Source organism: Cricetulus griseus, chromosome X, assembly GCF_003668045.3.
Source record: "Cricetulus griseus strain 17A/GY chromosome X, alternate assembly CriGri-PICRH-1.0, whole genome shotgun sequence".
Classification (NCBI taxonomy): Eukaryota; Metazoa; Chordata; class Mammalia; order Rodentia; family Cricetidae; genus Cricetulus; species Cricetulus griseus.
In genome coordinates, this window is record NC_048604.1 from 19,958,063 (window position 1) to 19,983,991 (window position 25,929).

The 25,929-nt window shown below is 39.2% G+C and overlaps 2 protein-coding genes across 2 annotated transcripts; one reads left to right on the forward strand and one right to left on the reverse strand.

Moving 5' to 3' along the window:
* The first annotated feature begins 4,234 nt into the window (after positions 1 to 4,234).
* Positions 4,235 to 5,188, forward strand: LOC100769503 (olfactory receptor 11A1). The gene has a single exon (XM_027433471.1). The coding sequence runs from the start codon at positions 4,250 to 4,252 to the stop codon at positions 5,186 to 5,188; it is 939 nt and encodes a 312-aa protein (XP_027289272.1). The 5' UTR covers positions 4,235 to 4,249.
* An 18,452-nt stretch (positions 5,189 to 23,640) lies between these two features.
* LOC100769216 (olfactory receptor 11A1-like) lies at positions 23,641 to 24,576 on the reverse strand. Its single transcript, XM_027433532.1, has one exon. The coding sequence runs from the start codon at positions 24,574 to 24,576 to the stop codon at positions 23,641 to 23,643; it is 936 nt and encodes a 311-aa protein (XP_027289333.1).
* Positions 24,577 to 25,929: the final 1,353 nt, after the last annotated feature.

Below are 25,929 nucleotides of genomic sequence, written 5' to 3' on the forward strand. Positions count from 1 at the left end.
TTCTGTGCAATTGGATCATCCTTAATGACAGGTGGGGGTCGGTGCTCACATTCAAAGTATTTTTTTTTTGCAATCCCCATCAAATTGAGCTCTCTTGTACATCATGTGCAAGATTGCTCCTGATATTCAATTGCTAACCCTGGGCTTTAAGCAATTTCCACAGGGTGAGTAAAGGTTACACTGACCTACTCATTCTCTTCCCTGGTTGTTTTTGGAAACAAGGGCAATAATTTGTGATGCATTTGCTTAAGAGCTTGGTTTTAGTCACACTAAGAGCCCTATCTCTCAGAGCTAGAGCTCTGTCTACCACTAAGTGAGTGACCTATGTGATAGTGGAAACTGTCGTTTCAGAAATGGAGCAGGAGAGAGAAAGAGAGGGAGGGAGGGATGGAAACAGAGAGAGGGGAGGGATGGAAAGAGAGAGAGGGAACAATCGAGAGAGAACAAGAGATACTGGGGGGATTCTTTCACACAGCTGCTCTTCCTATCTTGGGAAAGACATGCTTATTCATGTGTTTGCTGAAGCTAGGTCTTGAGTTGCACCCTCATTTCCTTCTTGTACTTCATGCCTGCTCCTAATATATTTGAAGTACATTTTACTTAAAAATTAACCTTTTATTAAAGTACATATAAAGAAGTGCAAGGACATCTTGATGGTACTGTATAAAAGCCCTAAAGTTGACTCATCTTACCCCAGTTCAGTTTGTGCTTACCTACCATTCCTTGCTTGGACTAGCACATCAGCTTTCTTTCCTTTTTCCCAACTCCCATTCTCATTCTGTCATTTCTGACTACTCCTTACACATCTGATCTTAGCATAGAAACATAACGTCCACCCCACTTGTAGCTTCTTTAATTGTGTCACAAAAGCTATGTCACCTTTTCCTGCACATTATGCTTTGTGTCAAGATCTGATATGTCTCTCTCAAAACACTTATCAGAGTAGCAGCTTTACAGCTAATTGTCAGAACTTCATCTGGTTAACACAGTGGTTCTTAACTGATGGGTCGCCATCCTTTCTGCAAACCCCTGTCTCCAAAAATATTTACATTACAACTCATAAGAGTAGCAAAATTACAGTTGGGAAGTACCAATAAAAATATGAGAAACTGCCAGGCGTTGGTGGCGCATGCCTTTAACCCCAGCACTCAGGAGGCAGAGGCAGGTGGATCTCTGTGAGTTCGAGGCCAGCCTGGTCTCCAGAGTGAGTGCTAGGATAGGCTCCAAAGCTACACAGAGAACCCTGTCTCGAAAAACCAAAAAAAAAATATTAAAGTGTCACAGCAATAGGAAGGTTGAGAATCACTTAGTTTATGCCTACTTTTCTCACTAAATTATAATGTAAGCCAAAGGGGGAAAATCAAGTTTATTCCATTACTAATTAATGAGACTTGGGATTGAATGATAAAAGCTGGTGCCATGTTCTCTTTGCTTATGGTTTCATCCCTAGTGGCTACCAGTTCAATAATATGATGCATAGCATGTGTCCTAAGATGTGTTGAGACAGAATCAAACAGTGAAGACTTCTGAGCTTCTCTTTGGCATCTATATTAATATCTCTTCAATGCAATAAAAAGGTGGATTTAAGGAGGCTATGAGCCCTTTTGAATTTGGACACACCAAAGAAAACGTTTGTAAGCCAAAGAGGGAAAAATCAAGTTTATTCCATTACTAATTAATGAGACTTGGGATGGAATGATAAAAATCTAATGATGTTAATGTTGATTCTGAATGCAGGCTGGCAGTCTCTGAAGACAAAGTAAAACGGTAAGAGGACACTGCAGTTTAATTCCCCAATTAGGAAGCAGCTGTCACCTCCAGGGATAACCTTAGCTGCTGATTGATTTTCTTTATACACTGTAATCACTTTCAATGCTACCTCAAGCAGTTCCAGTGTCCTATATTCCTCTAGTATAGGTGGATCTTCCTTAACACAACCCTAATACACTAACATCTAGATTGGTGCAAAGGGTAAATTATGAAAAATTCCTTCCTATTTCAGAAGCATCCTAAATAAGATTCTTTTGAAATAATCAGCTTGTTGAGAGCAGTTAAACACAGATTTCACATACAAAAGCTGATTTATCTGTAACCTTCTCAGGAAAAATCATCATTACCCAAAACAAAGCACAAAAGATGGCTGTTCCCTATTTCCCAGCCACCGAGTGAGCCTTCAACTTTGAACACCTATGGAACCAGGCCCCTACCTCTCCTCTCATACCTTCTCATTTGTGCCACCACACAGACTAATTTCTAATCCTATCAGAGACCCCGACTAAGATCAGACAGCCACTTCCCAAATGTGAGCCTCTGAGCATCACAGCAGGGCAAGTTGGGAAGGGAAGCTGTATCCATGACTCACTGCTAACCCATCCCTGCCCCTGGGGGGTGGGGGAAGAAACCTCTTAAATGCACATCCTACTGCTTGTGAGTCATGAATGTCATTTTCATTTATGAAGGATGGAACATTATTTCTCTCTAACATTTCAAGTGAATAACTTTACATACATTTTCCCCAATTTCCATAGGAATTTGATGCCATGGAAGGAACCAGCTACACAGCCACAGAGCCTGGCAGAAACTCTTTATTTTTCTTATTGGTAATTTAAGATCAATAAGTCTGAATTCCCCTCCTCCATCCAGTGATGCTAGTGAAATCTACCCTGATTTGCCGGTGCGGGAGTTCAATAGGAAAGAGTTGTCTGCCTTACTGTTATTTTAAGAATTGGGACTCTCATTGCTATTGAGTCTTACGTACTGTTTAAAAAATTCAGGTAATACCAACTTAAGGGAAGCTGCATATGTTATGGCCAAGTAGCTTGGTGTTCTTGTGGGATTCCTAAAAGCAGGAGAAGAGGTTGTCTCTGACTCTTTTGCCTCCTCTTATGGGGCTCTTTTCCTCCTACTGGGTTTTCCTGTCCAGCCTTGATTTGTCAGTACATACCTGGTCTTTCTTTTTGCCTTCCTAAGTCTGATTTATTTTGCTTGACCTGCAAATCTCAACCCATTTTTTTCTGCAAGTGACATGAGTGCATTCTTTTTTTCCTCCAGCATACTTGAGTTTATATTGACATTTGATTAATATCATTACAAAAGTAACATAGTTTACAGTACAGCATTATCCAAATCACATTAGAAAAGTATTTTTTTCCTTAACACATAAGAAAATGTTATTGTAGCTTGCTGAGCCATGTCTGGTGGATGTCCCTGGGAGGCCTGCTCTTTTCTAAGAGGAGGCAGGGGGTGGATCTCAGGGAGAGCAGAGGAGAGGAGACTGGGGGAGGGAAGGGATGGAAAACTACAGTCAGGCTGTAATATATGAGAGAAATAAAAATAATAAAGTGTTTTAAGATACATATTGTATCTGGTAAAAAAAAAAAACTACATACCAATAGAAAAATCAACACGAAAGGAAAAAAACACATGGATTTCAGATGCTTGAAATTCTTTCCTGTGTTCTTTCGTGATACATATCAATATGTGCTTTATTTTTAAAGTCAATCATTAATGTTGAAATTGCTTATATTATCATAACATAAGATGTAGTAAATGAGGTAGGGGACAAAAGAGAAGCTTCTGGTCACTGCCACCATTATATATTGTTTGCTTCCTATCGTGAGACTCTCAAAGGAAGATTCATCATCAGTTACGTCAAAGAAAAAGTGGGAAAAACATTGGATTACTCTTTCTTAAGGAATCCTTAATTTGGGATCCCCTTCAAACCATTATGGTTTGAGTGAGAAATGGCCCCCATAAACTTGAGTGTTTCAGCACTGAGTTCCTAGCTCATGGCACTGTGTGGGGAGGTTTTAGAACCTTTAGGAAGTGGAGTCCCATGGGAGAAAGTGGGCAATTTAAGCAGACCTTCTATTTTATGGTGTAGCCCTAGGTTCCTGTTGCATTTCTGCTTCTTAGTCCACTGAAATGTGAGGAGAGGTACCCCAGCCATATGCTCCTGCCACCATAGAGTAGCCTGCTGCTATGCTTTCTCCATCACAAATGACTGCATCCTTCAAGCTGTGAGCCAAAATAATTTCATCAAAGCAAGGAGAAAATGGAGGAAGAAAGCAGCTAGTAGGTAAGTATGCCTAGTAGAAGATGTACAAAGTATCTTCTAGGGGAGAAGAGATAGCACTTTAGTACATGTGCTGGGCAGTATTTCTGGTGCTCTTGCTCCCTTCCAGTAGTGTTTGATCTTTTACCAGTTGCATATACTTCTCCTCAGATCTTGAGCCTGAATCTCATAGACATGGGTAATCTGACTATGATCAAAGAGTTTCTACTTCTGGGATTTGGAAGCCTCCATGGATCACAGTTTTTCCTTTTTGGAACATTTCTTGGAATCTATATAATGACCTTACTGGGGAATATTCTCATTCTTATAGTAATTTCCAGTGACCGCAGCCTCCAAACTCCCATGTACTTCTTTCTGTCAAATTTCTCCTTCCTTGAAATCTGGTATACCACCTCCATCTCTCCTAAAATGCTGAAGACCCTTCTCTCTGGTCCAGAGGCAATTTCTTTTGCAGGATGTGTGGCTCAGTTTTATTTTTTTGGCTCCATGGCAGTAGTTGAGTGCTTTCTCTTGGCAGCTATGTCTTATGACCGATATCTTGCTATTTGCAGCCCACTTCGGTACCCATCTCTCATGAACCTCCACACATGTATCTTGCTTGCAGGCGGATCTTGGCTGGGTGGTTTTTTAACTCCTGTTGTCACTGTCACTATGACTTTCCAGCTGCAGTTCTGTGCATCCAATGAGATTGATCATTTCTTCTGTGACCTTGCCCCCGTGCTGAATCTAGCTTGTTCTGATCCCGAGAACGTAGAAAAAGCTACTTTCCTCATGGCCTCCTTTGTCACCATGGTGCCCTTCTTGCTTACTGTCGCCTCCTATATAAACATTGTGGTTGCTGTCCTCAGGATACCATCAGCTGCAGGAAAACAAAGAGCCTTTTCCACATGCTCCTCCCACCTCATCGTGGTCACTTTGTACTATGGAACTCTGGGAACAGTGTATGCTATCCCCACGGCTACTGAGGCCACTGCCCTAAACAAAGTCTTCTCACTACTCTACACTGTAGTAACCCCCATGGTCAACCCCATTGTGTACAGCCTAAGAAACAAGGATGTTAAAAGGGCAGTGCAGAGACTCCTGAGTGAGTGGAAGCATGCCATGAAGACTTAATGGCTTTCTCCATCTCCAGAGTCTTTTCCCCAGCAGCTTACACTTCTCTAAAGGGGGTCAAATACTTGATTGACAACTTAGCATTTCAAGCAACTGCTGTTTCCTTCTTCCAGGAAATCACTACCAGGGGAGGGACTCTCTCTCCAGTTTCTACAGTCTAATGTTTCAGGTGAATGCCTAAAGAGAGAAAGAGTAAATTTAAAGGCAGATGTAACTCCACCAGGCTATGGAACCACCCATTGGTTTCTTTTAAGAGAAAATTAGAAACACCAGACTTGGTCATTCATAACAACTAAGATACAAAATAACCTAAGTGCCTATCAACTGATAAGTAAAGAAAATATAATATTTACTCATACACATATGTATACACATATACAAGTATAACACATGCACACACACACACACACACACACACACACACACACACACACACACACACACACACACACACTAACTTTTAGCCTTAAGAAAGCTGAACTTATCTTATTCACAAGAAAATGGAAGGAGTTAGCTGGAGATCATCATGTATGTAAAATAAACAAGACACAGAAAGATAACATATTTTTCTCAATATGGAATCTAGTTTTTAAAATGACATAAAAATAGAAGAGAGTACTAGGGAGAAAGCAGGGCTCAAAGGGAACAGGGTGAAAGATTAAGGGATAAAGATGATCAAATTGCATTATATATACATACATATATAGATGTAGTTGTCACAATGAAATCTATTGTTGTGGACAATTTATATATGTCAACCATTAAAAAGACCCAGATTGCAACAAAAGCTTCATTCCATAAAAACTTCTTATTTCCTTTCTTTTTCTGTATTTGAGAGAAGTTGGTAGAATTATCTGTCAGTATTAAGTTTTCTCCGTTACATTACCTACCCATGTCTGTATGTATCCACACGCAAATGCCTCCAAGAATCTTCCCAGTTCACATATATACACAGTCATATCCATTGTTCTTCATCCTTCAGGACTTCCTATTATCTTCCCTTAGCTTCTGCCTAGCAAGGCCATTCACCGTATCTCACCTTGAATTGTATTCATATTCTACCTGTTGTAGCTCACTTTGTCTTCTTTCTTTAGATTATCTGCCTTTCTACTGATGAAAACCATCTCTAAAAAGCTAGAGCAATTATTGACTAGTTCGCTTATTTGGATAGTTAATCAAATCCCCCCAAAGACTGGAACACCATTGTCCTTATGTTTTTAAAATAAATAAAATGACCAGGCAGTGGTCCAACCCGCCTTCAATCCCAGCAATCAGGAGGCAGAGGCAGGCGGATCTCTGTGAGTTGGAAGCCAGATTGGTCTATAGAGCGAGTTCCAGCACAGCCTCCATAGCTACAGAGAAACCCTGTCTCAAAAAATAATAATAAATGAATTTTAAGAGTATGTTTTAATTGAAATAGAATTACATCATGTTTCCCTTCCCTTTCCTCCTTTCAATCTACCCTCCTAATACCTTCCTTTGAACTCCAGCCATATCCCACCCCCATTCTCAAGTAGATATCTTGTTTTTCTTTGATTATTTTGTTATATACACGAATGCATATGTGTGTATATGGTTGTATGTATATGTACAAATACATATAAAAACATCATGCAAAGTCCATTCTTGGTGATGTATATATTGTTTAAAGGCTAACCACACTGTGTTCATTGAACAACCAAAGTTACTGCATCTACGGCTGAGGGATAAATCCTTATTCCCCTGAATTCCTCCTAGCATGGCATTCCACACAGAATAGTTACAATCACTTGTTGATTATGTCAACCAATGACTAGTCAGAACAACACATGTATGGTAGCTAAAGTGAAATAAGTTGCCTTTTTCCCCTGTATAAACTGACTACAATTTTTCTCTCTTTTCTCTCCACTCCATTCCATGGTGTCTTGGCCATGGAATGGTGTCTTCCCACAGGCACCTCCAACTGAATAATCTCAACCTTGTCCCTTGCTGTCACCTTATGAACCCTTCACATAGTATATTGATAGATCATTTTAGAGTTCAAATCTAAACCTGTTCTTTCTTTGCTTTTTACCTCCATGGTCCCTCGGTGTCCCAGGGATGGGAACAAAGCTTTTAGCTGTGCCAACGGCCAACTCTCAAGTTCCCGCAATAATTCTTTCCCCCATTTTTCGATACAGCCATACCAAACTTCCAAAATAGACTCAAAGGCAAGAAGTATCCATGCTTGCCACATCTCCTCTACAGTATCTAAAACCAGAGAGAGAAAAAAATGTAGTTGTTCCAATAGGGCCTCTTCAGTTGTAGAGCAATATATTTTATCACCTACCTATCTTTCAGACTTGTTTCCGATTTTGGTATCTGGCCCATGAAACCCTCTGGCTTGAGGACAAGGTAATGTTGATGGGCTATCAGTGATATGTGTGTACGTGTGATTTAAATCTAATTTCTGGTGCTACCGATAGGAACACCAGAAGCACAGATAGCTATCCCCAAACTTCCACTTACAAAATGTGTCCAAGAATGCCAAGCAGTTTGGGAAACACTTTCCCAGCTGGTTCTTCCTACTCCCTCCCGACCACCCACAGAGCTCCCTGTTGTATAGGGCCTAATTGTCTCTAATCTAGTTTTAACTTCTTGTAATTACCCTCAATTATGAAATAGAGCCTGCAGAACACACTTCTTGTGGTTAAAACCTGGATCTAGAGTAGAAGTGTAATTACTGTTCAGCCTCTCAGGGGTTCTGCCTTCTGCTCAGAGGCACAGTGGAAATGCCTCATCTGCTCCAGCCACACACAAGTGTTTGTGAATACAGTTGAAGAATTTGTGTAGTGTGCTGGACATTAGGAAAGATTAAAAATATCTACTGCCCCCACATCAACTAAACCTAGAAATCTTCAGCATCTTCACTTTGCCCTTAGGATAAAGCCTAAAAGTTCCATGGAAGTGGACAGCAGACACCTGTAACAAGATTCCCAAACAGGTAGCCTACCGTCCTCCTACTCCAGGCCAAAGAATTTATAATTCTAGCCAAAATCTCAGATTTTTCCTCTTTCTTGCTCTTCAAACTCCTGTCTCCCTGGTGTGATGATCCTCAAACCCATTTGCCTGCTTGGAACTTTCACACATTATATTTTTTGTCTTCTTTCTTGTCCTTTGCTTTTCTTTATTTTTCATTCTTGCTTTCCTTTTAAAAATGAGATATGGTGTCTTTTAGTTCACATTGCTCTAAAACTCATAGCAATGCTCATTCCTCTATCTCCAAAGTGCTAGGATTGTAAATATGTGCTACTGAGTCCAACTCTTTTAATTTGGACAATCAATTGCGTGCCACCCAGTCTTAGTATATATGCTTTTAAGCACTCTGATTTTTCACTACAGATTTTTCACAACTACAATTAAATAACTGTATGAATATAGTATGTGTGTATATAATCACATATGCACATATATGCATATCTTCTACCTGCATTATACATTTCCCAAGGCTTGATTCATGTCAGTTCTATTTGACTTCTACAACTCCGTCATCAAGCACAGTGCTTAACAAGGAACAATTGGTTCAATAAATATTTGTTAACTAAGGAACAAAAAAGCCATCTAAAGTCCTTTCATTTGTTTGATAAAGCATTATGCTACTCTCACTAAAGACATGATTATTTAATCTCCTTGTGGGTCAATTCAGTCCACTCTGTTTCCCACACCACAATGTACTCTAGGATCCAATGCCAATCACTTTACAAATGTGTGCAATTCTGTCCAGAACTGGAAGACAGCATATGGTTCATGATAGCCTATCCATAATACTAACAAGCATATCAAAGTGTGTGTCCTGCTCCCAGTGGCAGTACAGCTCCTCTGCTATACCCAAAAGGCAACTCTTTTCTATTACTGACCTCTGGTTGATGCACTTGCCTACACAATGTGAACAGTTTTTTTTTCTCTATTTAGTGAAACATTATGTTAATGATTGGACAGAGTAATTAATAGAAAATCAGATTAAATTTTCATGTCTCTGTACAAGCCAATGAGAAATTATCCCCCATTAACCTGATCAGTACAAACTGTCATACTAGATTAGAAGAGCTACATCTCCAATTTGTACCGTAACCTTCACTGTTTGGGCCAGACGGTTTGTTGGTACTTCAGCATCTGCTCAGGCAAGAGAGAGAGAGGAGATCTAGAATGAACAAACCTGTAATAAGAAGAGGTAAAATGGACTTCAGGACTGATCTAGTGGAAAAGTGCCAATAATACCTATATGTTTATGCTACAACCTTGGTCATTATCACATCTCTGTATAAAGCTGTCTACGTAGGACAGGCAGAAGCAGAATTGCTTTCAAGAGAGTGGTGGTGACCATATTCAAGTAAAAGACTGTTACTGTGTTTCCAAACAGTGTAAATGGATAAAGTACTCCAAAGATATGGCCAAGAGGTAATATGGCCTCTCAGGAACAGAAACATGCTAAGAGTTAGGTAGGTATCATGCACTCTACCAAATGGATTGCAGTACACAGGTAAATTGTAGACAAACACAAGAATACAGGTAACACATACACAGTAGATGTCTGTACGTTATCCATTTGGAAAATTATAACGTATTCCCCATTTTCTTCTTTTAAAGCTCTGCGGGCTTTTCAAGGTCATTTCTCAGTTCTATATTCATCTATAGTCCAAAATCACTGCCAGTGTAACATACAAATGGAATGTAAGGATATAGTATCACTTCTTAAAATTTTTTTTTGTTGTTCAAGGTTTGATTTAACATGGCTTATATAAACTTTGTTTCATGGTGTTATTAAATAGTAGGATGGATTGTGCGTCACAACCACCAGATTTTATGTACTGACAGAAGAATAACTCAGTACACTACTTCTAGGGACGCTGGAATACCAATTGAAGGACCAAGTAAGAGAAGTAGTTCCAGATCAAAGTCATAAGATATTAAGTAATGGGATGACAAAGTCAGTAAACATGAATTTCTAATTTTCTGAGCTATATTTGTCCCAAGAGCTGAGGACAGATCTGAAACCCTAAGGATTATTAGGTGGCATCTGTCAAAACCAAAATATCAAAAGTTATGTCAAACTTTTTAGTGAAGAATTCAATCACACAATTCCTTCACTGCCACAGAATGTCTGTTTTACTAGCTTGACTTCTTGTTTTTGAAGGTACAATATTAGTAAATCAACAAGTTAATAATAGTAGTAAAAGAACCCAAGTCCATTGTCTTCATCTGTATTTGAATTCTGTACCTGTTTTGAGGTCTCCAGCGTGCCGCCATTTATCTCTTAAGTGTCTAGTCTGTATACACCTTGATCATGCTAGATAAGCCATTTGTCACCCTGGTTACAATTCTGTTTCAAAACACCTTGTTTTGATGAGCTCCCCCTGAAAATTCAAAAGAAATGTCACATCTTCCATGTTTTCATTCATCACTCAAATTGCATTGACATCTTTACCAAAAGTTCACTTGTATTTTGGATTTCTTCCAAAGAGAAGTCAGCTTCTAAAACAAAACTTGGTTCATCTGCCATCCTTTTTCCAGTTGCAAGCCATAAAGATTATCAGTGAAGCAAATATCTTATGTATTCAATATTCTCATCATTATTGTGGAGTGCTAGATGGCCAGCTGACACATTAGCATGGACACTGTCACTACATCTTTTGGAGCAGTCTCTTTTCTTGTTCTCCATAGTGTTCATCCCCTAGTAAGCATTTCTTAGCATGTAAAGTATCTTGCTTGCAAGTTCATTTCATACAACATTTGATAGTGATCTTTTGCTGCAAGCAGTAGTCATCATTTTCATTTTCTGGCAATGACATGAAAGAACAAGCATTTTGATGCCAATGCCAGATAGTGTCGAACTGGTTAGTAGACTTTGAAGGATTTGTTCCTGAGAGTTTAAAGCATGTTGTCAATTTGGCCTTGGCCATGGCTCCAGACATTGAATAACAACTTCCCTTTGGGCAGAGTAAATGTAACCTCAAGGATGATTATTTTAGAAATTAGGACACTGGTGTCATTTTTTCTCTTTCATACATTGTGTAATCAAAGCTTGGACTAACTAAAGGTCACTGACACACAGGCTTGAAGAATAGGTAAGTAGGCTTTGGGGTAAGGGGGTTACTCTGATTCTCATGTACCAGTTAGAGGAATCTAATTTTTTATCCTACTTCCTGAGTTATTGAAGCTCTTGATTTTGGTTACTATGTCAGACTCTGGAGTTAGTGCTGAATTTGAAACCTAACTCTGAGCATTTGCTGCTGACTTGGTCAAGTGTATTACTTGTTGTCACTGAGTTGCTGTCTCCCTATCTATATGAAGAAATAAGATCAATCACAAATGAGTTGATGAAATGACACATAAAACAATTTGCATGGTACATGGCACATTATGGGCACATACTATTAATTGATTGAACAACTAGTCAGAATTATCAAGGTCAAAGTATCTTTCAAAGTTGTAATGAATATTGACTCTTGTTATTCAAATACTTCTTTCATAGAGTTAATGTCAGAAACAGGATTCCATTTCAGCCATCATCCAAGGAGATAGTCGGGTTCTCCCAGGCTCAGGGGATGTATTTCTGTTTCCTTGGGAGAATAATACAAACCAGTCACTCCTGAGTTGATGCTATTATATATATGCCCTCCCCAGCTGCCATTACTGCTACTCAAGACTTCCATTAATTCACTACGTCTCTGCATGCCAGAATGGAATCTATTCAAGTGAACTTTCTTCTCAGTGAAATGATTAATTGAGGTATTGTTATTCTTTGCTGTTGCTTCCAAATGTAAATAACTAATTTTATAAATAATTACTTAAGTTAATGCAAAAAACTAATTTTATTGAAGTAGATGACAATGGAATCTTTGCTAGTAAATAGAAAAGTATAACAGATAGTTTCAGATGTAAATAAAATCTATACTATTACCTTCCATTATTTATATAATGAAGTAATTTACCAATCAAATTATTTCTTTTCCTAGCTGATAACTTAGAAAACTCTAAAACTTGGTATACAAATGATGGAGTTGTATATCATGAACTTACCTATTTATCTGTATGACTCCTAACTAAAATGTTATATGTACCTAAAGGTCCTCTTCTTAAAGAACCGTAATTTTTTATTATTTGTGGAACTTAAAACTAATGATTATCCTTTAATAACCTCAGAGAATCCCAAAGTGATGACACAAAAATAATCTATCCAAACCTATGGAGACTACTTCTAGAAATCCTGCCCGCAAGGCTCTCAATAGCACTTATACACATTTTAACTGAGTTTGGTTGCTGAACTTAAGGTAGAATAGTAAATGTGATAGGCCTATGGGAGGAGTATACAACATTAGTAGTAGTCAAAAAGTTTAGAGAGAAGACAAGATACTTCTTATAAAGTAAATAGGCCAGGGCCCTTTAGTGGGTGATTAAAGAACCTGGTACTTCTCATGAGAGTTCCTTTAGGATATTTCTACACCTCAGTGAAATCCAGTAATTGTTGTCCATAATGATGACTTAAAATCAACCAAAGAAGACTAAATTGTGTCAAGGAGAATTAACATGAAAAGATGAGACCTATCTTAAACATTTGAAGCAATTGACTTCCATGACGAGTATTCTTTAGACGTGTCTTTTATTTGGGGCATACACTTGAAAACACATCTTTTTCTGACCACTGCCCAATAGACATCTATTACAGTATCTGTCAACCAAGGTATGTCACACTTTAAAGTTATCCTGACTTCAAAGAGCAGATAAGGATTCTTGTGAGCACTGTGAGGGAGATGGGAGAGGGGGAGAAGGGAGAGGTGAAAAAGTTGTTAGTGAAATGCTTGTAAAACTTTTTCTTCTATTCTGACATGATACTCATGCAAATATCACTAGTCCAGGTAGTACTAAATTGTTTTCTTTCCAACATTAAGTTAAAGAGATAGCTCTCTCTCTCTCTCTCTCTCTCTCTCTCTCTCTCTCTCTCTCTCTCTCTCTCTCTCTCTCTGTGTGTGTGTGTGTGTGTGTGTACATGTGCACATGTGCAGGGGTTGTTATCAAGGACTGGAATGTGAAGCTTCCAAGGGGTCTATTAAGGCCCCCTTTACACAAAGAAGATGCATAGGGCAGGCCATTTTAACAAAGCACCTCCCACAAGAAATGGTTTCCAACAAGAAAAGAAGGTATTGGCAAGGTAAAGTTATTTTTTCCAAGTTTCTAATGAAGTCAGGGAATTTCCTCTCACCTTGTTATCAATAATAAACAACTTGAAGTGGAGGGATACAAAATAATGATCTCCCAAGGAGCTCTTATGCACTGATTTTTAATAACTCCCCCTGAGCCCATCTCGTAGTAAAGTTTTTTGTAGTTAAAAGGCCTTTAACTGTGTCATGTATGATCAATTAAAACCATCTACTGTATATTGAATGGAGTATGAACTTTTTAATCCCAATAGTTAGTGGGCAGATGAAGGAAGAACTATGATGAAAGAGGCAGACTATTGACTGTAAGAAAAAGATCTACCTACAAATCTAGCTGTAGGGTACATAGGCAGCTTGTATGGGAATATATATATATATATAATATATATATATATATATATATATATATAGTGTGTGTGTGTGTGTATTTTGTATGAAGGCATTTCCATGAAGGATATGCTTATCCATATCAATATATACATATCTTTGCATATACAATGGTAACAATTACAGCAAAATGACTTGGCCTCTTGAAATTTGTCTTCAATATTGGTAAATGCATTTGTATGGAGTATCTTCTTCCAGGAAAATGGCAAATAGTAGCTACCAACTAAGCATGCCCTGTTATATTGTTCCAGGTGAGTACAGGTCTATATACAATCATTTTGTATCTGTGTGCTGTGCTGTGTGTGTGTGTGTGTGTGTGTGTGTGTGTGTGAGAGAGAGAGAGAGAGAGGAGAGAGAGAGAGAGAGAGAGAGAGAGAGACAGAGAAAGAGAGAGACAGAGACAGAGACAGAGACACAGAGACAGAGACAGAACATATTCAAGTTAGGGCATGTTGTGCAAGCACATATGGCAAGCATGAAAAGACATATACATTTTAAAGTTTATTTTTAATTTCCTTTTACATTCCAACCACAGTTCTCCCTCCCACCCTCTTTCTGTCCCCCTTCACTCCCCCCACCAGCCCACTCCCAATCCATTCTTCCTACCCAGTAAGGACTCCCGTGTGGGACTGACAAAGCCTAGCCCATTAAGTTAAGGCAGGATCAAGCATTAAGGTTGAGCATGGCATCCCACTATAGGGAATGGTCTCCAAAAAGCTAGTTTACACACCAGGAATAGATACTGGTCCTGCAGTCAGGAGCCCTTCAGATAGAACCAGCTACACAATTGTTTCCCACATGTAGAGGGCCTAGTTAGGTCCCATGGAGGTTCCATGGCTGTTGGTCTAGAGTTCGTGAGTTTCCATGAAATTGGTTCAGCTGGAGAAGACATATACTTTTTAATGAAGTCAGTCTAATTTATACATGTCTTTCTAGTATCTTGTGTTGACTACCAGTCTTACTGTTTCAGGGCCCTGTTTACCATCTTTACCATGAATCTCATAGGTCAAACTTGGCTCTCTTAGAGACTACTCAGATTATCTTATTCTGCCCTCCTGGGAAGCCCAGTAACCCCATCACTCCATCCTGTGGTTTTAGCCAGAGCTGCCACCTGTTCTTTGGCCCATTCAGACCAGAATTATTCGCTTGAAACTGACCTAGTGACCCTGATTGTACTAAGTGAGGCACTAGTCCTGGCAGAATCAGTAGTAGAAACAAGGGCTTTGCATAGTGTGAACCAATCTCCTTTGGGGACAGTAGAAACCATGATGTCCAAGAGTCTGCCTAGAGTGAGGACTGCTGGTTTGGGGTATAAGAAGTTTATGTAGCACCTTTAAGGGCCTTGGCCTACTGGGAAAAATCAAGTGAAAAGTTAAATATGAACCAAGGTAAGGTCCATGAATAAGAGGATGTATAAAAGAAAATATGGAGTATGCTGGATTATCACTCCAAAGTAAGCCAAAATGTCCAATGCCATCTCTAAAAGCATGTCACATAGTCATTTACTGAAGACAGCCTATTTGCTAACCACTTCCCTCAACACACACTGGGCACCTCTCATCAATCTGAACACCACTGCTTCTCTTCAAGAGTTTGTATATATTGAAATACACTAAGTAAAAAGTTCTTGTTCACATGAGAAGTACCACAGTCGATGCAAGAGAAGACATTTTGGAGAAATTAAGATATACCGGTAAACGCTAAAGAGGAGAATGAAACCCACTTGGTTTTATGAAAAAGAAAAAATATTTCATTTGGAATAGAAGTCTCTTCATGAGGGCTCTTGAGCTTCTCAGGTCTCTGTGTTCATCACTATGGACTGTATGTTATACATACACTCACATTAGATTAAGTGCAGCAGTTTGGATATGCATATTCTCTCTCACTTTCAAACTATTACAGATGGTGATCAACTTCTGGGGGATGCTCTCCCCAGGCTCTACTTACAAAATTCAATCTGTTCATCATGATTTGGCTCTGATGACATCCCCTTTGGGAAGGCTTCCTTTACTATATGACCAGTGCTCCCCAGAATGGTTAGACTGTCTGAATTCATATTTTGTGCTTATTCTAACCAAGTGGGTTAGTTAAACAACAGAAATTTACTTTCTCTTATTCTTGGGGACTGAAAGTCTGACATTAACCCAAGGTTGGTTTCTTTGTGGCAGAAATTGTTGCATGATTTGCTCCTGGCCTCTGGTAGATCTCTGATGATCTTTGACATTCCTTAGCATGAATGTGTATACCCCTAATTTATACCTTTATGATCATATGGTATTCTTTTGAGTGTCTATCCCTGTGCCCCATGATCTTCTTTTATCAGAGTCCTGGTAATAATAAATTAGGGGAGTTAGGGACCATCCTCATGAACTCAGTTTAACTTGATAACCTCAGTGAAGACAGCATCAGTTGTATTTGAAGTACTGGACATTAGGACTTGAGCATAACTTTATTTGGGAGGAGTACAACTTAATTTATAACAATGTCTCTTCCTCATTGCTTCCATAGATCCTTGTCATTATCATGGCACTAATAAACCTAATTATAATTATGTGTTTGATTGCCCATGTGCCCCATCAAGCTGGGAGTGCCATAAGAGTAGAAATTGTGATTTATGCATTGTTGTAGCCATAGTACTTGAAAGAAAACCAAGAACATAGTAGGCATTCAGTACATATTTGCCACAATGTAAATGCCACTGCTTTTATCAGAGGCCAACATTTTTCACATGTGCTCTGGAACTTGGACCTTCATGACTTTGCAGGGATCATGTCCTTACAGTATCTTGCTTCTTCAACTTCTCATTCTTTAATACTATTCAACACCCGAAGGAGTTTTTCTCTCCAAAGGCCTTTATTGCTGCTTTATCACAAATATCCCTGTTTCATTCTTAACCCCAAATCCTGAGACTTTTAAAGTCATTTACAAAAAAATACTTTAAAGGAAATAGGAATCAAATATTTTCTACTTTTACCATAAAAGTAACATTTCCCCTCAAGCTTCCTGTTCCAGTTCTGACTACACTTACTACTTTTTGGGGTCAAATTTATCCAAAGAATTAGCTACACTTGATGCCTTCTTTTCTTTTTGCTATTCATTTGTGCCACTCCAGTGTAGCTTCACACACATCACTACTAAGAATTTCTTCCCTGAAATACTCAGTGATGTCCAGTGATGTCCAGTATCACATATAATAAACACTTGTTTGTGGGTAGCTTATTCCTCTGCTAAATAGCCTTTCTTCAGCATAATTTATCAGGTTCTTCTTATTTAAATATGTTCTTCTAGGTTCGTTATTTCTTCCTACCTCTCTATCTTACCTTCATCTGCTGGATATTCTTTAACTACATGATGTCTAAGAGATGGAGTTTCCATGATACTATTCTTGGTTCTCTTCTCCTTCTAATTGTTTCTGTGCATGATTGCACCCACTTTCATGCTTTTAAATGCCACCTACATTCAGATGACTTCTAAATTTATATTTTTGAAATATCTATCTCTCCAGATTTCCAAATCAGTATATGTAATTACCTACTTGACATCCACCACCAAATCAGAACATTTCTGTGCAAAACGTGGTGTATCATTTCTCCTTTCCCACAAACCTGGTCCTACTCTAGCATTCTATATTTCAATGAGTAGTGCAAGGAATTATTCAATTCACAACCACTAAAAAGGAAGCTATTATTGATATTTCCTCCATGCAAATCATCAATAAACCCCATCAATTCTACTTTTGAATATATCAAATGCAGTTCAGTGTTCATCTCTGCTAATATTCACTATCATAATTGCTGACCAATAATAGTGATTGTGTTCTAATTAGTTTAACAACACCTATTAGCTCTTTACTGCTATCAAAAAGTATTCCTTGACCAGCATCCTGTAAGATCTGAAAACATAAAGTAGGTCATGTTATTCTACTAGCAACTATTCAAGAATTACACTCTCACAGTGAAGTTCAGTGAAGGTCTGGATTAAGTTATTGCTTTCCATTCTTAGCTCTGATACTCTCTCCCTTTACCACTACTTTCTAATCCCACTTGTCTTTTTCTGTTCCCAGAATACTCTAAAGTCTGTACTACTACAGACTTTGTTGTTAGTGCCTCTCCCCACTACCTCACCCCATCTTTTAAAAAAAAACTATTTTTCATACAATACATTTGATCATGTATTCCTCCCTGATCTTCCTCACCTCTCTAACAACCCAACTTTATGTTCTTTCTCTCTCTGTCTACAACATTACACTTACTCTTTGTCTAGATTATTCCTATTCGTCATTTAACCCCCTTTCCAGATGCTATATCTTTCACAGAATCCTTCTTCTATTGTAGGGAGACACTGTAGCCCCGCCTCCTAGGAGCTAGGTACAGGTGTGCCTGACTATGCCTGCCAGGGCGTGGTTAGGGGAGGTTCAGGATGATGCATAGGGGGTTCTTAAAGGGGCGGCAGAGACGTGGGAGGCTCTCTCTCTGGCCTCCCTAGCCTGCTGCCTCTGGGCACACTCTGGCTTGCGTTTGGCTGGTGTTTATCTGAATAAAGGTATCTTAACCTCATGGACTACAGCTGGACTTCAATCACGCTATATCCGGTAGTTTCAACATGACCCAAATAAATTACCCTTGCTATGTGCCTTCCTAGAATGCTGCACTCTTCTTTCACAGTGCTTATGACCATACTAATCCCTTGAGGGAATATCATGATATAGGTGATTCCTGAAATCAAAAAAGTAATAATAGTATAAATAGCTTAGTAAGAGTAGAAGAGCACCGGACAATTAACTAAAAAAAAAAAATTTTACTCAGGGTTTCCTATAGGGCAAGCATTCTTCTGGGTATAGAAGACATAGCAGTAAAATTCATAGTGCTGTAAGTATACCTAGCAAGACAAACTTGGGTATGCTTCCGTAAAAAGATCCTGGAGGTGAACAGTAAGTTCAATAAATATTTTTGTTGTATAAATGAATCTAGACAACATGACAATTCCTTTTTTGTTCTTTTGAACTTCTTTTTTATTTAAATTAAAAACAATCTTATTTTACATACCAATCCCAGTTCCATCTCCCTCCTTTCCTCCCATGCCTCCCACCAACCCCCATTCCACCCCCATCCACTCCTCAGGGAGGGTGAGGACTCCCATGGGGGATCATCAAAGGCTGTCACATCATTTTGGGCAAGGCCTAGGTCCTCCGCCATTTTTCTAAGCTGAGAGAATCCCTCCATAGGGAATGGGTTACCGAAGTCCAATTTGTGCACTAGAGATAAATACTGGTTCCACTGCCAGAGGCCCCATAGATTGCTCTGGTCTCACAACTGACACCCATGTTCAGGGGGCCTGGTTCCGTCTTATGCTGGTTCCCGAGCTGTCACACTGATATCTGTGCACTCTCACTTGTTCAGGTGAGCTGTTTCTGTAGGTTTCCCCAGCATGGTCTTGATCCCATTGTTCATCACTCCTCCTTTTCTACAACTGAATTCCAGGAGTTTGGTTCAGTGCTTAGCTGTGGGTGTCTGCTTCTGCTTCCATCAGCTACTGGATGAAGGCTCTAGGATGGCATTTAAGGTAGGCATCAATCTCTTATAGAAGAAGGGAATTTAAGGTAGCTTCTCTGCTATTGCTTAGATTCCTAGTTGTGGTCATCTTTGTGGATCCCTGGACATTTCCCTAGTGCCAGATTTCTCTTTAAACCTATAATGGCTCCCTCTATTCAGGTATCTCTTTTCTTTTTCTCTCTTCCTGATCTCTAATATTCTCTTTTGCACACTGTGACTTCCATAGCAGTAGGAGAACACCATTTGGCTCTACAATATGATAAATGAAAAAAGACAGGCAAATCTTTCTGAAAATGATGGTAAATCTAAGGGTCAAAAAGTTGAAAATATTATCTAGGCATTGTATAAATAGTGTATGGGTATAAGTAACTATTTACAACAGTGGTATAGTAAATTGTAATATGCAGCCTAATAGGAGATGAGACTGGAGGAGGCAGGAATGAAGTAATGGAAACCATTGAGTCCCAAGCTGAGGAGCTTATATTCCATCCTATATAAATGCCATGTCTACTATGCTAAGTGCGACTTCAAATGACTCTGTCTCTGTCTGTAAAGTTTACAATCTCATGGGAAGACAGAACCTAGGCACAAAAATGTGCAGAACAGTAATGCTACACATCAAAGAAGAAGAATAAATTCCTTCTCTGGGGGAAGGCATAACATAAAGTCAGCCATAAAGGGTTCCATGAGAAAGGAAAGGTCATGTGCCTTTTTCTTTGTTTATATGTCCCACTAACATGCAATTTTGGGTCTTTTTATTAGGTTATTTCAGACTAATTAATTCCTTTTAAAATTAAGGTAAACAGAAGCCTCAGAGCTTCACTTTGAGACTTTATGCATTGTTCTTTCAAGATCTACCTACTCTACAATGTTATAATATAAATTTTGAACAATTTGACACCATGGCTATTAAACAATAATATCTTTGAGCTAGGAAACTGTCGACATTGTTCACTGTTCTCTCCTTAGCATGTAGCACAATTCATGGGTAATATTAGGCTTTCAATAAATATTTTGATTGAATAAATGAATCCATGTGTTCTCTCCCTTTCTGAGCAGAATACTCTTTATAATTTTTCTTCTCTATTGAAGTGTGTAGCTTTATTATGCCATTTGATAATGTTATGTAACTAGTAACAAAGACAAAAGAAATAGAAACACTTGTGAGTCCAGTGAGAAAAACTCAGGTGTATGTCAGTAAAGAAAAAAAACCTGGGAGGAGAACAGAAAGAGAATAGAAATGCAGTAAGTAGTTATAAATATTAAAGGAAAACAATCTGGAAAAACTGTGCTTCCATCAATTCACATGACTGAGATATTGCTGCAAGTGCTTAAGACTAGCCTGGCAGAAAGCACAGATGGGGATACCAGACCAGGAGGAGGCTGGAGAGAGGAAGGAGAGGTGGCCAAGAGATGCCATGCTGCCAAAGGAGTAACATGCCAGATTACTGGTAAGCAATAGCCTTGTTGCAATACATAGATTAATAGAAATGGGTTAATAATTAAGCCAATAAGAAGCATTAGCCATCAGCCAAACATTTATAATTAATTAGTCTCCACGTGTTTATTTGGGGCTAAACAGCTATGGGACTAGGCAGAACATAAACCTCCATCTTCATTTATTCTTTGAAAATTTTATGCATTTATACAACATATTTAGATCATAGCCATCCATCATTACCTTCCTCCAGCTCAACCTAGTTCTCTCCATCCTGTCTTCCTTCCAACTTAGTGTCATCATAGTTTTTACTGAAAACCTTCTGAGTCCAGGTAGTGTTGTTTTCGTGTATATGCAGGGGGGCACATATGGGCAATCTACTAGGAGCCATGTGTCCAAAAGAAAGTGACTCACCCTCCTTCACTAACCACCCACTATCAATAACTCCTCTACCAAGAGTGGAGCCTTGGGATTCTCTCCCAAATTCATGCAGAAATTTTGAGGGGCTTGATATTATGCAGATTTTGTACAGGTAACCACAAGTGTTGTGAATTGATTATTGATTTGTGCAGCACCCATGCTATGACCTGAACTCACCATTTCACAGCTCTCTTCTTCATCAGCCAGCTCTTAAATTCTTTCTTCCCACTTATCTATGTGTTCCCTAAGCCTTGGTGGGGTGTGATACAGATGTCCCAACTATGACTGAATGCTACCAGTATTTTATCTCCAACAAACAGTAATGTGTCTCTTAATTAACCACTACCCACTCCAGAAAAACTTTCTCTGCTCAAAGTTGGAAGCAACACAAATCTTCAAGTATAAACATAATATTTTGAAGACACTTTCACAGCATGACTATTTATGTAACAACAATAGGCTTCTCCAGGGCCTATGATCTCCCCAGTCATGAACTGTCTGAGGTTTATTGTGCCAGACATGAAATTCATACTGTGGAACAGACCTCAAATCCATTCAGAAAGCAGCTAGTTATCCCCATAACTATATGTCATCAATGGCCTCATGCAGCTCTAGACATTATATGCTGCAATACCAACCTGTCTGGCCAGATGTATCAACAGAGGCATCATTTTCTTCATTGGTGTACCCATTGATAAGCTGACAGTAAACATTTTTCCATTCATACCCATGCAAGCAAATATAATTAAATCCACTGGGCAATAAATAAATAAATAAATAAATAAATAAATAAATAAATAAAGCAGAGGAGTTGTTGGGAAGAAGAACTTCGACAGGAAAAAGAAAGGGATGAGATCATGAAATTTGCAGGCAAATAAATGAACTAGAAAACAACATCCTGAGTGAGAGAACCCAGATGCAGAAAGACAAACATGGTATGTTCTCACTTGTAAGTGAACATTAGATGTAAAGCAAAGGATAACCAGACTACAGCCCGAAGTTCCAGAGAAGCTAGGTGCCAAGGAGGACCCTAAGAGAGACATGCATGAATCACCCTAGGAAGAGGAAATAGATGAGATCTCCTGGGCAAACTGGGGGAAGGGTTAGAGGGAAGGGGATGGGAACATGAAGAATCAGGGTGGTCCAGTTGGGGGCGAGATGGAGGGGGAGAGTAATGAAAGAGATATCTTAATAGATGGGGCTATTATGGGTTTAGGGAGAAACCTTGTGTCAGGGAAAGTCCTAGGAACCCACAAGGATAACCCCAGCTAAGACTTCTAGCAATAGTAGATAGGGTGCCTGAACTGGCCTTCCTCTGTAATCAGATTGGTGACTGCCCTAATTGTCATCATAGAGCCTTTGTCCAATAAATGATAGAAGCAGATGCAGACATCTACAGCCAAGCACTGGGAGTCCAGCTGAAGAGAGGGAGGAGAGATTATATGAGTAAGTGGGAGTCATAATGGGGAAACCCACAGACACAGCTGACCTGAGCTTATGGGAGCTCACAGACTCTGGAGGGGATAGCTAGGGAGCCAGCATGGGACTGATCTAGGCCCTCTGCATGTGGGTGATAGTTGTGTAGCTTGGTCTGTCTATGGAGCCCCTAGCAGTGGGACCAGGTATTTTCCCTGGCATATGAGCTATCTTTTTGGGACCGACTTCCTATGATGGGATGCCTTGCCCAGCCTTGACGCAAGGGAGAGGAGGTTGGTCCTGCCTTGACTTGATATACCATGCTTTGTTGACTACCATGGAAGGCCTTACCCCTTCTGAGTAGAGACAGAGGAAGGAAGAGTGAATGGAGGGGAGACCAGGTATGTAGAGGGAGGGAACGGGAGGAAAGGCAGGAGGGGAAACTGTGGTTAGTATGTAAAATAAATAAAATTTTAAATATTTTTAAAAATTAAATAATGAAGGGGAGAAAGGAAAAGGGATGAGAGCAGTTGTAGAAGGGTGAAAAATAGCCAATATTCAGTGTATACACATACTAAATTTTCCATGAATAAAAAATACAAAAAACAGTAGAGCCGCACTAGAATCAAAATAAGAACTGTCACTATTGAATTTTATTAACTTTTATTAATTGCACATGTTAATTGGTTTTAACATCATATTTTAATGAATAGTAATGAAACAAATAAAAATCAGTTTTTGCTTCCTAGGTTGTGCTCTTGGTGACACTGAGTACATCAATTACATATTATGTACCTCACTATGCATTCCTTCCTATAAACAATCAAGTATTTATTCCCTCTTGCAGTGTAAATGTGCTCGAGGAAAACTAGATTTTTCCAAGTATATTGGGAAAAACTCTTCCATAAAGTAGTGATTTGGGAACTTAGTAAGTATTTGGAGCTACAATAATCATAACCTACTCTATTATGTTGGTCTCACTAAGACTTCCTAGGTGATTAAAGGATTGGTTTAGCTTCCGATTGCTATCATTTCAATTACTTAAGTAAAGCTAACATTATGTCATCAAATTCTTAATTTTTTCAGAGCCTCTTTGACATCTTTGTTTTTGAGGCTGTAGATAAGAGGGTTACACATGGGAGTGACAACAGTGTAGAACAAGGAGAAGGTCTTATTAAGAGCCGGCACCTGGCCAGCCATGGGTACAGCATAGACCAAGATTAAAGTCCCATAAAACAAAGTCACAACTACAAGATGAGAAGAACAAGTGGAGAATGCCTTTTGCTTTCCAATAATGGAAGGTATATGCAAGACCACAGAAAGAATCTTCCAGTAGGAGGCTAAAGTAAGTCCAAAGGGGACCAAGGTTACCAAGGATGTTAAACTCATGCAGACTAGGTTAACGAGATGGGGATCAGAGCAGGAGAGCTTCTGCAGTGGTTTCAAGTCACAGAAGAAATGGTCAATCTTATTGCCTCTACAGAAAGTCAAGCTGGATAGCATAGCAGCCTGGAAGGCAGCTGCCACTGAGAAGCCACAAAGCCATGAGCCAATTGTGAGCCCCACACTTAGGGTTCCATGTAACAGTGTTAAATAGTGCAAGGGCCAACAGACAGCCAAGTACCGGTCATATGACATTACTGCCAGGAGATAACACTCAGTACTTCCTAGGGCCCCAAAAAAGTACAGCTGAATTATACAGCCTACCATGGAGATTGCCCTATCTTCCCGCAGTAAGTCCACTAGCATCCGGGGTACAATGTTGGATGTATAACAGACCTCCAGGCATGAAAGGTTCGCTAGAAAGAAGTACATTGGTGTCTGGAGACCTTGTTGGGTGCATACCAGCACCACAAGAAGAAGGTTACCAGAAACTGTGACTACATAGACAATGGCAAACACTAGGAAGAGCAAGGGTCTCAGTTCCTTGAGGTCTCCAAACCCTAGTAGAAAAAACTCAGTTACCACCATGGTGGTATTTCCTGGCCCCACTGCAGACATATGTTCCTGAGACAGTCCTAGTTTCTCCATACCAGTATGTCAAATCACTCTAGCACTTAGATTCCCCATCTGATGCAGTGATTGGGGGCTGCACTGACTGGGCTGTTTCTTTGACTCTGGTTCTTATCAGAGCCAGTTAAGTTTGCCTTTGGGAAACTGTTTCTAGAAATCAACTTGTCTGTCATCGAGCAGAGTATGAAACAAGAACGAGGAGTCCAAATAGGAAGAACAGCCTAATGAAAATCTATTCCCCACCCAAAAGAAGAACAAATTATACTGTGGTTAGGTTAACCCCTGTAAATCTAGAATAGCAAACTGATACTCTCAACTTCACATTCAAAGGAGATCCTTAGAGACCGTGATTAGAATCTGTTGTCTGCACAGAAGAAATTCACAAGGAAAATATTTGCCAGATATTGATAATTCCAAGAAATGGTGACCATCACAGTAGTTCATATATTTGTGGCCTTCTTGAGTAAATCATGAAATACAGGGTGAAATGCCATGACAGTTGCAGAGAAACATTCCATCGATGCTCTAGGACCATCCACACTTGTTTGGAAGCACCATCCCTCTTACAGTTGCTCGAGAGAGTATGTTGTAGAAAACTAGTTGTATACCCTAAAGGAAAATAATGGAAGTTTACTTTCCCCAACACAATATTTTTATTAATTATTTGGGAATTTCATACAGTGTACCCCAATCACTTACTTCCAATTCCAAGGACTTTTATCTTTAAATATTGCCTAATAAAATGCTAGGATTTATGCTTGGGTATTAAGTCTAGAAGATGACACGTTAAACTACCACTTAGATTCATATTACAACCATATTTGAACAAGCATATGGATGCATGCACATACAAGTACACATACATTTTGAAGCATTCACACTTTCAAAGACAAAAAGCACATGTGTAATCTGTGTTCTCACTTCAAATTTGGGTTTATGAAGTCAGTCAGTTGGAATATTGCTCCACGGGACTTGCCTGACATTTGAAGAAAATGACTATGGGTTTCGTCATGAGATCTAAGTAAACAGGCTTTCCATATGTATCAGCAATAATAGAAAGAAACTAATATGTTTTCCCTCAACTTTGTTACTGGTCTGCTAGGCAAGGCAATGTTGGAATAAAGGTGAAGCAACACTGCCTGGATTTCATCTCACCCTCTCAATGTATTGGCTTTGTAACCTCAGCCAAGTTATTTTACCTCTCTTGAGACTCAGTTGTCTCATTTGAGCAGTACATGTGATTAGAGGAGCATCTGACACATTAGCAATAAGCATTAAAGATTTTTGTTTACATGGAAAAAGTATTGAGAAAACATCCCCACAGAAGGATTAACTATTACT

Coding starts and splice junctions, on each gene's coding strand:
- LOC100769216 (XM_027433532.1), bottom strand. CDS start 24,576: ATGTCTGCAGTGGGGCCAGGAAATACCACCATGGTGGTAACTGAGTTT.
- LOC100769503 (XM_027433471.1), top strand. CDS start 4,250: ATGGGTAATCTGACTATGATCAAAGAGTTTCTACTTCTGGGATTTGGA.